At 49.5% G+C, this 12,308-nt stretch overlaps 2 protein-coding genes across 8 annotated transcripts in view; one reads left to right on the forward strand and one right to left on the reverse strand.

The window, feature by feature from the left end:
* Nucleotides 1–289: 289 nt before the first annotated feature.
* Nucleotides 290–6,506, reverse strand: DDX28 (DEAD-box helicase 28). Of its 3 annotated transcripts, none has more exons than XR_009498952.1 (2): nt 4,679–6,503; nt 290–751 (listed from the first exon to the last, which is right to left on the reverse strand). XR_009498952.1 is itself a non-coding variant. In XM_059903974.1 (1 exon), the coding sequence occupies exon 1, from the start codon at nt 6,438–6,440 to the stop codon at nt 4,794–4,796; it is 1,647 nt and encodes a 548-aa protein (XP_059759957.1). In that variant the 5' UTR covers nt 6,441–6,506; the 3' UTR covers nt 4,588–4,793. The 3 variants fall into 3 exon arrangements, 1 of the variants encoding a protein (XP_059759957.1); XR_009498953.1 differs by having other exon boundaries at nt 290–754; XM_059903974.1 differs by lacking the exon at nt 290–751 and having other exon boundaries at nt 4,588–6,506.
* The window catches only part of DUS2 (dihydrouridine synthase 2), a 43,506-nt gene continuing 37,686 nt past the window's right edge, over nt 6,489–12,308 (forward strand). For 3 of the 5 annotated variants that reach the window (XM_059903975.1, XM_059903979.1, XM_059903978.1), the window contains exons 1-2: nt 6,489–6,588; nt 8,451–8,527. The gene's annotated coding sequence lies outside the window, so the exon portion shown is untranslated. Of the gene's footprint in view, nt 6,589–6,777; nt 6,860–8,450; nt 8,528–12,308 lie in introns of all 5 variants that reach the window. The other 2 variants (XM_059903976.1, XM_059903977.1) reach the window with 2 other exon arrangements.

The following is a 12,308-nucleotide window of genomic DNA, read 5'->3' on the forward strand; positions in this document are numbered from 1 at the left end:
GACCTCACAAAGTGGGAATGGTGGGCCCATTTTCTTACGAAATTCAAAACAAGTTCATGACCAAAGGACATAATACAAAATGACAACGTAATCGTTACACTCCCCTCTCCCCTAGAAGTAAAAATCATTATACTCCTCTCTCTCTCCACCGTGAAAGGATGAGATAAAGGCTCAGCAGCAGCCCCCGTGAAACACATGGTCAACACTGTGAAGAGGTGTTACTAAGACGATTTGGTCCGACTCAGAGAAGGAAAGAGACAACTCTGCCCTTAGCCTGATCAGGCCCACAGGAAGGAACCACATTGGGGGCAGCCTTTGAGAGTGTGGCAATGAGAGAGGACCTTCTTTAGGAGGGGACTCCCTGTTGCCGACCTTGAAAAAGCAAAGATGGGACACTCGTGTACTGGGGCTGTTGCAGAGGGGATGTGCCCAGAGGTTGGGCCACGCTGCTTGAGAATCAAAGCATCTTCTAGTCCTAAACTGCTTGAATGCTGCAATCGCCGGAGTTTGGGTCTGGGGCAACCCAGGTCTTCGTCCGACTCTTCCGGAGGGCACTTTCTCTAGGGAGCACGTCTGGGGACTGGCTTCTCTGCTTCCACCTGTGCTGGCGTGGCCAAAGGAACATCCCCGTAGGCCCGGTAGCCACCAACCAGGCAGTATGTCTCCCCATGCCAGCCCAGCTGCGTTTCTCCACACCCTCGGTTGAGGACACGGTAGTGACCAGGTATAGGAAGAGAAACGGGAGCCACTGCTGCTGCAAAGAAAATCAGAACTGACCAGTCACTTCTGCTGTACACAGTCTCCCGCCAGAATTTCGCTCTCTCATGTCTCTCCCAGTTTCTGGCTGAAGACCTTTAATCTACGTGACATCCAAAACACAGCCTTGGCCCATCACCTCTATGAGTCCCTAGAGAAGGGACACTTGCTGCCAAAGCAATTCCTAGAGCCTACGGCTGCAGCACAGGAGGAAGTCTCTTCACCGTTTCCAGGGAAAACAGTAGAACCCGAAAGTAATTGCAGTCATGATCCTCTCCATCTCTCCCTTCCACAACAGAGAAAACATTTCTTGCAGTCTGTCACTTCTGAGGCTTTAATGGAAATGCCTTTCAAGTTTTGGATAAAAATAATCTAATATAAGTTGGTTAAGAACCCCTCCCACCTTGGCAACCCCTCTTGGGCCCCATTTATACTGCCTGTTTCAACCACACTGAACTCTAGCCCTCTGATACATTTATCTAGATTAGAACAAGGCCAAATACAGAGGCAGAGTGATCCGGAGACTCAGAACCGGGTTCTGGGTACCAAGTCTAGGCTCACGTCAACCCAGCCTCCTGGGACACCATCTCCTCAGCCCTCCAGGCTCATTAGCACTTCAACACCCCCCTTGGTTCTTCCGGTCTTCCCATCAATATGGCACCACCCTCTCCCCTAGTACTCAGCAGCTCAGGATGGGATGTGTCTGAGGGCACCGATACAGATGTCTACATGACAGCACAGAGGTGCCTGGGTTTGAAGGTGTGTTTCAAGAGTGGCCCTCTTCCTCAAACTGCTCCATTTACCATTTGCCAACAAAAATGCACTTGTCTTTTGCTAAGAGGCCAGTCAGGAAAGGGTCTGCATGGAAGCATCCTGTAGCCCAAAGGGGAAGGCTACATTTATAAAGATCAGAACCATCCTGCACACTTGTCCAGGGATGACCTTTCACTTGTCCTCAGCAGTGAGCACTGTGGGTCCCTGAAGGTGTCCCAGGTCACTGGTGTGACTTACAGCTGGGAAAGTGTTCAGGTGTATGTGGTGGGCAAGCCCCACAGGAACATGTGGCAGCCAGGGGAGGCTGTGTGTACACCATGCGTCCTGTACAGATGCCCGGTCTCCGTGTACCTGCTGCACTGCCCTCCCAGGGAGCAGAGGACAGCTTAGAGTAACTATAGGAGATCTGGTCAGGCGTTCTCTCTCAGACAACCAAAAGATTGGTATCTGGTGGAGAACTGGCAGGGAAGTTTCTCTGAGGGCAGCACGTTGGCATAGTTACCCTTACCCAGTGAGGTCGTATAAGGAAGCTGTGACTTGAGGGGCAGGCTTCAGGAGGAGGGGCAGTTTTGTGGAGGAGAGTAGGGGGGAGGCAGAGGTACTCTGCCTGGCCCCTCACACCTGGGCCTCCCCACCCATGCCCTAGTCTAGTAGACACCCCACGTGGGGCGTGCCGGTGGGCTGGCACAGCCCCAGGGGCCCCAGGAGGGCAAGAGAGACCCACATTCTGAGATTGGCTTGAGAGGCAAGATTAACGTCACAGACAGCTAGGTTGTATGGCACTGACCCTAAGAGGCAGAGATTTGTGTGGACTGGGGAATCAGGGAAGGCTCCTTGGCAGTGGGCCTGAAGGACAAGTGAGATTTGGACCCATGGGGAAGAGAGGGAAGACATTCCAGATTGGAAGAATAAAAGCAAAGACACACTCTCCTCGACCTTGTCCTGCCCCAAATATAAATTCATAGAACCCTCACATTTTCACAACTGAGGACTGAAGAAAACCAAGAGGTTAAGGGGCCTACCCAGTGTTACACAGGTAGTGGAGAGGTGTTCTGCTCAATGGTTAGGTTCATGTTGGGGCTCCGGATTTACAGCTGAGAGGAATGTGAGGACAAGCTCATGCCATTGCAAACATTTCCAAGTGACACTGAGAGAGATGTTAAAGGTGCAAAATGAGGGTGCTGAATGACCTCACAAAGTGGGAATGGTGGGCCCATTTTCTTACGAAATTCAAAACAAGTTCATGACCAAAGGACATAATACAAAATGACAACGTAATCGTTACACTCCCCTCTCCCCTAGAAGTAAAAATCATTATACTCCTCTCTCTCTCCACCGTGAAAGGATGAGATAAAGGCTCAGCAGCAGCCCCCGTGAAACACATGGTCAACACTGTGAAGAGGTGTTACTAAGACGATTTGGTCCGACTCAGAGAAGGAAAGAGACAACTCTGCCCTTAGCCTGATCAGGCCCACAGGAAGGAACCACATTGGGTGCAGCCTTTGAGAGTGTGGCAATGAGAGAGGACCTTCTTTAGGAGGGGACTCCCTGTTGCCGACCTTGAAAAAGCAAAGATGGGACATTCGTGTACTGGGGCTGTTGCAGAGGGGATGTGCCCAGGAGGTACAGACTGTTTGGACTAGTATTTTAGAGGTTGGGCCACTCTGGTTGAGAACCACAGCACCTTGTATTCCTAAACTGCTTGAATCAGTCCGTGTACGGTGGGACAGACGAAGTCAGGCCTCATTGGAGCAGACTGCCTTTGGGAGCGGTAGAAGGTAAAATGTGAAGGGGAATGCTCTGGAGGAGGTTTGTCATGGGAGGTGGGCCAGCATGAGACCATTCAGATTCTCCAAGTCTCCAGAGATTACTTGGCTGGGAGCATCCCTCTGATGTGGTGTGGGGACTCCTACCTTAACAGGACCTGGCTGCGCATCTGGGGAAGGCAGAATAAATGGTTTATTAACTTAAGAGAGCGAGAGACTCACCTGGGGGGTTCCACAAAACCACTTAAAAAGACTTGTACCTGGATTCTTGAGCGAACCCTCAGAAAACTTATGTAGATCTGGAGTAGGGCTCAGGAAGCTGCACTTTTAATAAGCTTCCTGGGCAGTCCCACCACAGTGGTCCATGGATAGAGTGACCAAAGTATTGTGTATTCTCGGTTGCTTTTGGGAGTCAAAGTGGGCAATGTTAAAAACTGCAGCAGGCATACGTATAAACAGGGAATATTCAAGGCAAACAGAGGTGTATAGTTATTCTATGCATGAATCAAATTTGAGAAAAGCTAGCCTGGTGGTTAAAGAACACAACCCTTGGGACAGACAGACCAGATTCTGTCCTACTTACTTGTGTGATTTTGACCAAGTTCTTTTATCCTTCTGACTGTTTCTTCATATGGAAAAGCGCTACAGCTGTACATTTAGCACAATATTCTCTTTTGGCAAAGGTTGCTCTGGGTCCATTTGTGTTCTCTGCAACTTAATCCTTTCCGGTGTGCAAGCATTTTCAAGTTGTTTGGTGAAGTAGTACATTTGACTTTCAACTGTTCATTACTTTGGGCAAAGCTTATATAATGCCGCAGAGACTAGAACCTATGCAGAGATAGTGAGAGGATGTTATAAGCTTATTCTGCCGGTTTATAAAAAAGTTTAACCTTTTCTCCTCTTCCTCCGCCTGCCACCAAGAGATGAGAAAGAAGGCAGAGCCTGGAAATGCACACCAAGCAATACTTCTGTGTCAGTTTGCCTTTTATTCCTCTGCCAGTACTTCCCAGAGAGATTTCACCAAAAGTGCCTAAGCTTGCCATGGCCATTGTTGTGAAGAAAATTTCTCTCTATTGCTAGTCACATCCCCTTTTCCTTCTCCTGGGCGCTTAATGGATGTTTGGGGGCAGGAAATAAAATTTAAACTAAAACATCAATTGAAAGAGCCTTCATCCTAAGTGTGGTAGTTTGGAGTGTGAATCTTCTCAGTCTAGTGAATTCTGCCCCAGTGGAAACTGTTATTAAGGGACACCCATAGAAACATCGCTTATTGTTAGAAACCATGACATAATACAGAGCCAAGATCGACTTTATTCTTCATGTGAAAGACTACAGAGAGCCATGCTCAGTAGTTCACCCTCCAGTGTTGGCCAGCAGCTTACCTTTTGAAGCCAGACAGCAGCCCGGGCCTTCAGAAGGTGACTAGGCAGCCCAGAGCACCCTACTGACAAGTGTGCTCACCCATCCAGCACAGAGGGAAAGGTCCCTGTTGTGGCATCATATATAAGCCTGCTGCAATAAGGTTTGCTGGTGCGAAGGCTCTGTCACTGAGGAGGACCCTAGTCCTGGAAGGCTTCTCCTCCGGCGAGCTGCCAGCTCAATCTTCTGAACCAGGCTCACGTCCCAGGGATGGGTCACAAAGCTGACGACGGTGCCTGGCACCTCGCTCCCCACCCGGCCCACCCTCCCTGCTCTGTGGATGTAGTCTTGCAGGGTGAGAGGGAAATCATAATTGATGACTAGCTCCACCTGGGTGCTGTCCAGGCCCCGAGAAGCGATGTCTGTGCAGAGAAGTATGTCTCGGGAGCCCTTCTGGAAGGACTGGAAGATGCCTGCTCTCATTGAGGCTGGCATCTGTCCCTGCAGTCTTAAGTGTTGGATTTTGTGGTCATCCAGAATATACCCCAGCCAGTTCACAGTGCTGGAGCAATTACAGAACACCAGAACAGTTCCTGCGGGGCCAGTCCTATATGCTCTGTCATGCTGCTTGAGGATCTGCACCAACCCAGTCACCTTCTCTGTTCCCTTCAGCCTCATGAATGTCTGTCTGACATGAGGCATGATGCAGTGGAGCTTGTCACTGGTAACGGTAGTTAGAGAGTCTAAGCTGGCAACTTTACTAAGCAGCTGGCCTACACCTTTGGGAAATGTGGCCCCCACCAGCACTAACTGAGCTTTGGGATTGAAGGGGTCTTTTAAGTCAGCTGGGCCTTCTGCTATATGGCTCCCCTCCAAGATGTAATCCACCAGTTCCAGGAAGCTTTCATCCAACAGCGTGTCTGCCTCATCCAACACCAAGAAGGACAGCTGCTCCAGGCTGACCAGTTGAGTTTTCAGGGCCTTCCACAGAGCCCCAGGAGTGGCCACTAGTATATCTGCTGGAGGTTGTTTGGACAGTTGCAGCCTGATCCTACTCATGCCATGGCCTCCCCCTAACTCCCGCACCTGGAGGCCCAAGGAGTTGCCCAAGGGCTGGGCCACGGCCCGCACCTGTTCAGCTAATTCTCGAGAAGGCACAAGAACCAGGCCTCGAGGAGCAGGGATACGACAGGGGTCCAGGCTTGGCTGGCCCAAGAGCCGTTGAAGGAGAGGTAGCACGTAGCCGAGAGTTTTGCCACTGCCGGTTTCTGCGGCGCAGAGCATGTGGCGGCCGCGAAGGAGTGGGGGAATGGTACTCGACTGCACGGTTGTGGGCCGAACAACTTCGGGAGCAGCCTCTCGTAGTGCGCTCAGAACGCGGAGCTCCAGACCCAGATCGGTGAAGCTGCCCTTGGGCGAGAGGTTCCGCAGCGCCGGAGCCTCATGTTGCGCGCGCTCGATGGAGAAACGGTCCCCGTGGGCGCGCCGATTCCTCCAGCCACGCGAAGCGAGTGGCGCGGGCTCCCAAGGGCCCAGCGTGAGGCGTGCCGGCTGGTTCAACTCCGGTCGCCTCGCTGAGATCAGCAGCGGCCCAGGTCGCACCAGCACCGGCCGCGGGGGGCTCCGCTGCCCGCTCTGCCGCTCTTCCTGCCGCCGCTGTAGAGCCCGCGGGATGCGCACCACGGGCAGGGGCTCGTTGGGACCGCGGACCATCAGGTCCCGGCGAGGCGCCAGAAGCAACCGAGCCGCGAGCGACAACAGCCGCAGCCGCCGTGCTAGAGCCATATTCCCCTTGCTGCGGGAGAGGCGCACGACAGTGACGTCACGGGCGCGCCAAGGCCTCGCGGACGGTGGCTGGCGCGGCTCAGTAAGGCCCGCGGAATTGGCGAACTGTGTGGAAGGAGCGGTATCTGTAGAGCTCAGCAGCAGCGAGGTCTGTAGGTCCGAACAGGGGATGGTGACTCCAGGCCCCGGACAACCTTGGGGAAGGGTGCGCGGTGGAGGCAGGACCAGTGTCCGGCGATAGGCGGCGATGGGGCCCTGGCATTACGAAACAGGAGGGCGGAGGGCTTCTGGCGATCCGATGTCCGATCCCTGCAATGCTCTTTTGTCGCCCTCACAGCTCCTGTCATGGCTTGGCCAGTTCGGGTCTCCCCCTGTAACTTATGAGGGTGCGGCGATGTTTTCCCAGCTGTGGTCCCCGTGTAAGGTCTTTTAATACAAGTATTTATTGAGAGTCTGAGTGAATGGTCAGGCCTGGGGGCTGAGACCAGAAGTCCGGAGTCGTAGATCCAGGCTCACCCTTCCCTTAGAGCTCCCCAGAGAGCTGAGGGCCCCGAGGGCAAGCTGATGGCCTTCAGCGTATCTTCTCTTCAGTCAGGAGAACTCATCTCTTGGTACTTTTCCCCTTTCTTTTCAGCTGAGGTTCATTCTCCCCTCCCTTGTCACCCTTTCCAACTTCTCATCCTGAACCCACTGCTTTCTTGGCTAGTTCACCTACACCGGCTTTCCAGTCAGATACCTCAATTCCGTAAATAGCAGCGAGGAGGGTCCTGCTACAGGTTTGTGGCTTGTCTCACAAAGCCATGGTCAGGCAGGATATTTTACTTGAATTCAGTTGTTCAGGTTGCCAAAAAGCCTTACACTACTGGTACTTCTTGAACGGATCCCGAAAATGGGTGTCAGATCATTTCTGTAATTTCCAGTGCCTGGGGTAGGAGATAAGGTAAATGTGGATTAACCACCTGGGAGGTTCTTAACATCTGGAGAACGAGTTTTACTTTCATCAGATACCGTTAAAGAGATAAATACTATTAAATTTCAAATAGCATTTTGATACACGATAGACTTTCTGGAGAGTTACCTGTTAAGCCAGCAGAGGAGAGAGTTTTGAGTACTCACGGGTGAACAGAGTCATTGGATAGAGCAGTGGCTCTTGAGTGAGGGTGATTTTGCCCTCACCCTTCCCCCAGGACGTTTGACAATGGCTGGAGACATTTTTCTTTGTCACATCCGGGGGTGTGTGTGCTGCAGGCATCTAGGGGGTAGAGGCCAGGATGCTACTACATATCGTACAACGCACAGGACAGCCCTCCCCACCACCCCAAAAGAATTATCTGGCCCATAATGTCAATAGTGTGCTATGGAGAAACCTTGGATAGAGGCTGAGGACTGAAGAGAGGCTGAGGTTGTCACATGTACTCTCACTTCAGGTAGTCAGTCACATTTGCCAGACTCTTGTGTGGCCCTGCCCCTTTCCCAGAATCTGTAGCAGCCACACTGATGCCATTGCTTGTCATGTCCTTGGGATGAGAAAACCTTGGGGGCTCCTGAAAGTCATAAACACACGAGGGAGTGATTTAGGAGGGTGATGTGGGAGAAGAGAACTTTAGGAAGAACAAAACTGTCCTCATGTGTTTGGGAAATGTGCCAGATGGAAAAGAGATGAGGTGTGCCATGGGGTGTACCATTCCAGAAGGCAGACTGGCACTGATGCGTGACAGGGAGTCAGATTCTGAATTTGATATAGACTGCTGTAGCAACTAGAAATGCCTAGATCTGTCTAGAGAGTGCTGGGTTTTCTGTCACTGCAGAGTTCATGTATAGGCTGATGACCACTGATTGGTGATATGATAGAGGGGAGTTGATATAAAGGCTGCTCTAAGATATTGTGATTCTACACTGCTTTTACGATTCTTTCCCAGAACTCGGAGCTCCTCGTTCGTTAGCTGAAGAGCTCCTTGGATGTCTGCTCTGACATGTTTCATACATTTACATGTGCCACTCATTTTTCAGGTACAAAACAAAGAATCGCTTTGCACAAAGCCAGAAGGGATACATTGAAAGAATTATCAGAAAAGAATAATACATAGGTATGTATTTGCATTGACTTTCTCCAAATATTTGAGACAGGGTAGCTGGTTAGTGGCTGCTTTCTCATGCTCGAGCCCTTACAATGTGATCACCTCAGAATGTCATAGGGATTGGAGCCTGTCTGAGCCTGTCTGTCTCTGCCCATGGCCCCTAGTTTCTTCTTGTCATTGCTTTAGATACTGTGTAAGGCCCTTCTCTTTTCCTCCTGCTCACAGCAGACATTGAGTAACCTCTAGTTATTACTGAGATGCATATTTCACAGTATAGTACTTTAGAAATGAGAAAGGTTTACTTATTGTGGAAACAAATGTAGGCTCCTGGGAGTGTTAGTGTCACTTGGTAATGTTTTTCCCAGGGCTGCCGTGGTAACTGACGTTGCCTGGTTACTCCCTAAGTTTTGAAAAGAATTCTTCCTTGGATCTCAGGTGATAGTGGTACATTCCTTCATTCATTTATTCATTCAGTAAATATTTTCTGAGCACCATGTATGTGCCAGGTACTTTTCATATGGACAGTGGACAAAACAGACAAAATTCCTGCCCTAGTGAACTGTATATTCTGATTTAATTGGCTTGGGGTGAGGCCTGGCCATTGGTAGTTTTTAAAATCTCTCCAGATGATTCTAATGTACAGCTAGATTTGAGAATCACAGTTATAAATGAAGCACTTTGGGAATTGCAAAGGCATTGCAGAAGTAAAAAGCGGCTGTTGGTATTCCTTCACTATTCCTGCATTTTCCTGCCTGCATCAGGACTGTTGTACAAGTGCTGATCATTTTCTTTTCAGCCCTTTTCGCTGTTTGCCTAGACTCTTTATCCCTCTTTCTAACCTAACACCCTACCTCCTTCTTGTCTTTCAACCTCCAGTCCATCATCTGTTTGGGATTTGTCCTAAACTTGGTGGGAAGCCATTGCAGGGTATAAACAGAGAAGTGGTGTTAGCAGAGATGCCTTTTTCAGACACCATGCTGGCTATTGTAAGAGAACGGATAGGAGGGGGCAGGAGTAGATTTGGGGAGACTCATTAGGAGACTGGCTTTGTGCACAGTGGTGGCCTTGGAGATGGAGTAAAGCAGGCAGGTTAGAGTCATATTTGGAAGGTTAGTGATGGCTTGGAGGTGAATAGGAGTTAGTGATGAATTGGATGTGGGGATTGTGGGTTAAGGATGTGTAATTGGGTAAATGGAGGTGCTACTTACTGAAATGGGAAAAATTTTCTCCCCACATATTGGCCTGATAAACACCTTCTCACCCTTTAGACCTTGAATCAGAGATTCTTTCTTTTTTTATTTTATTAAATTTTATTTTATTTGGGCTGCGATGCCAGCTTGCAGGATCTTTGTTCCCCAACCAGGGATTGAACCCAGGCCCCCTGAACTGGAGGCACAGGGTCCTAACCACTGGACCACCGGGGAATTCCCAGCAGAGATTTTTTCTTTCTTTCTTTTTTTTTTTAAATCCAAATTTTGCTGCAAGAGACCATAGTTCTTTTTTTTTTTTTTTAATTTTATAGCTACTTTATTTATTTATTTATTATTTATTTTTGGCTGTGTTGGGTCTTCGGTTCGTGCGAGGGCTTTCTCTAGTTGCGGAAAGCGGGGGCCACTCTTCATCGCGGTGCGGGGACCGCTCTTCATCGCAGTGCGCGGGCCTTTCACTATCGCGGCCCCTCCCGTTGCGGGGCACAGGCTCCAGACGCGCAGGCTCAGTAGCTGTGGCTCACGGGCCCAGCTGCTCCGTGGCATGTGGGATCTTCCCAGACCAGGGCTCGAACCCGTGTCCCCTGCATTAACAAATTTTCTACATGTTGAGTAGAAGATGCCCTTAAGACATCCGAATGGGGCTGTGTTTTGAGCAGTTGGTGTGAGGTTGGGATGCCTTTGGAGATGATCATGGCCAATATTTTAAACCATGGGAGTGAATAAATTTGTGAGGGAGGATGTGTGAAATTAGAAGGGAAGAGGGCCCACGACTAAGGAGCAACTTCAACATGTGAGGGGAGGAGGTGAAACCAGCAAAAGAGACTGAAAAGCAGGGGTAGAGAGGAAAACTGGGAGAGTGTGCGGTCGACGAACGCAGGGAGGAGAGAGACCAAGGAAGAGGGGAGGCTCAAAAATGCCATGTGCTGCTAGCAAAACAAGATTGAGGACAGGTCAGTGTCTCGTAGATTGAGCAACTTCGAGGTAATTGGTGACTTTAATCAGAGCAGTTTTGGGAGAGTGGCAGAGGGGGAGGCCAGGCCGGAGTAGGCTGAGGAGTAAAAAGTTAGTACCTCTGAGAAGAGCATCCTTGGCAAGCTTTGTAGTTTTTAGAGGGGACCATGTTTGCTTAGAATAAATAAACAGTTATCTCTGGGACATGGGATTTTGATTTTCTTCGTTTTACTCCTGTTGCTCTACCTTCAAAATATTTTTAGAATGTGACCACTTCTCACCACCTCCCCTACTATCTCTCCATCCTGAGCCACCATCATCTCTGACATCGGTGACTGAAGAGCGTTCTAACTGATCTGCCTGTGTCTACCGTGGCCCCCACAGTCTGTTTTTCATACAGCAGTCACCGTGATCATGGGGAATGTGATCAGTCATGCCACTCCTCTCCTTAAAACCCTTCACTGGCTCCTATCGTGGAGAGCTAACAAAGCCCGCAGAGCGTCCTACAGGGCCATTTGGGGTCTGACCACTGTGTCCTATCTGCTTACTGCTCTCCATCCATTGTGTATCTGACTTCCATTACTCTCTTCTCCTTTCTGTGCCGCAACCACGGTGGCCTCCTTACTGTTCTTCTAACACACCAGACAAGCTCCTGCCCCAGGGTCTTTGCACTGGCCCTTTCCTCTCCTGTGCACTCTTCCACTAGATACCAACTTGGCTAACTCAAATCTCTGCTCAGATGTCATCTTCTCATTGAAGCTTATCTGGGCTTCTCTATTTAAAATTTTAACCTATGGGGATGAGGTGGGGGGGAAATGGGTGAAGGTGGTCAGAGGATACAAACTTCTAGTTACAAGACAAATACATTCTGGGATGTAATGTACAGCATGGCAACTATGGTTAACAATACTGTATTGTATCTTTTTTCTTTTTAAATTTTATTTATGTATTTATTTGTTTATTTTTGGCTGTGTTGGGTCTTCGTTGCTGCACGTGGGCTTTCTCTAGTTTCGGTGAGCGGGGGTTCCTCTTCGTTGCGGCGCGCAGGCTTCTCATTGTGGTGGCTTCTCTTGTTGCGGAGCACCGGCTCTAGGCGCGCGGGCTTCAGTAGTTGCGGCACGTGGGCTCAGTAGTTGTGGCTCGCGGGCTCTAGAGCCCGGGCTCTAGATCGCAGGCTCAGTAGTTGTGGCGCATGGGCTTAGTTGCTCCGCGGCATGTGGGATCTTTCCAGACTAGGGATTGAACCCGTGTCACCTGCACTGGCAGGTGGATTCTTAACCACTGCGCCACCACGGAAGTCCCAGTAATACTGTGTTTTATCCTGAAAGTTGCTAAGAGAGTAGATCTTAAAGGTTCTCATGATAAGAAAAAAATTATGTGAGGTGATAGATATTCTCTAAACTTATTGTGGTAATCATTTGATGATATATACATATGTGAAATCTTTATGTTGTGCACCTTAAACTAATGCAGTATCATATGTCAATTTTATCTGAATGAAACTGGAAAAAATTTTTAACCCATCCGCAGTGTTTTCAATCTCCTTTCTCCCTGCTCTTTTTTACTCTATAGCACTATCAATTTTCCAACATACCATGTAATTTATTTACTATGCTTATTGTTTTTGC

Source organism: Balaenoptera ricei, chromosome 19 (assembly GCF_028023285.1).
Source record: "Balaenoptera ricei isolate mBalRic1 chromosome 19, mBalRic1.hap2, whole genome shotgun sequence".
Lineage (NCBI taxonomy): Eukaryota > Metazoa > Chordata > Mammalia > Artiodactyla > Balaenopteridae > Balaenoptera > Balaenoptera ricei.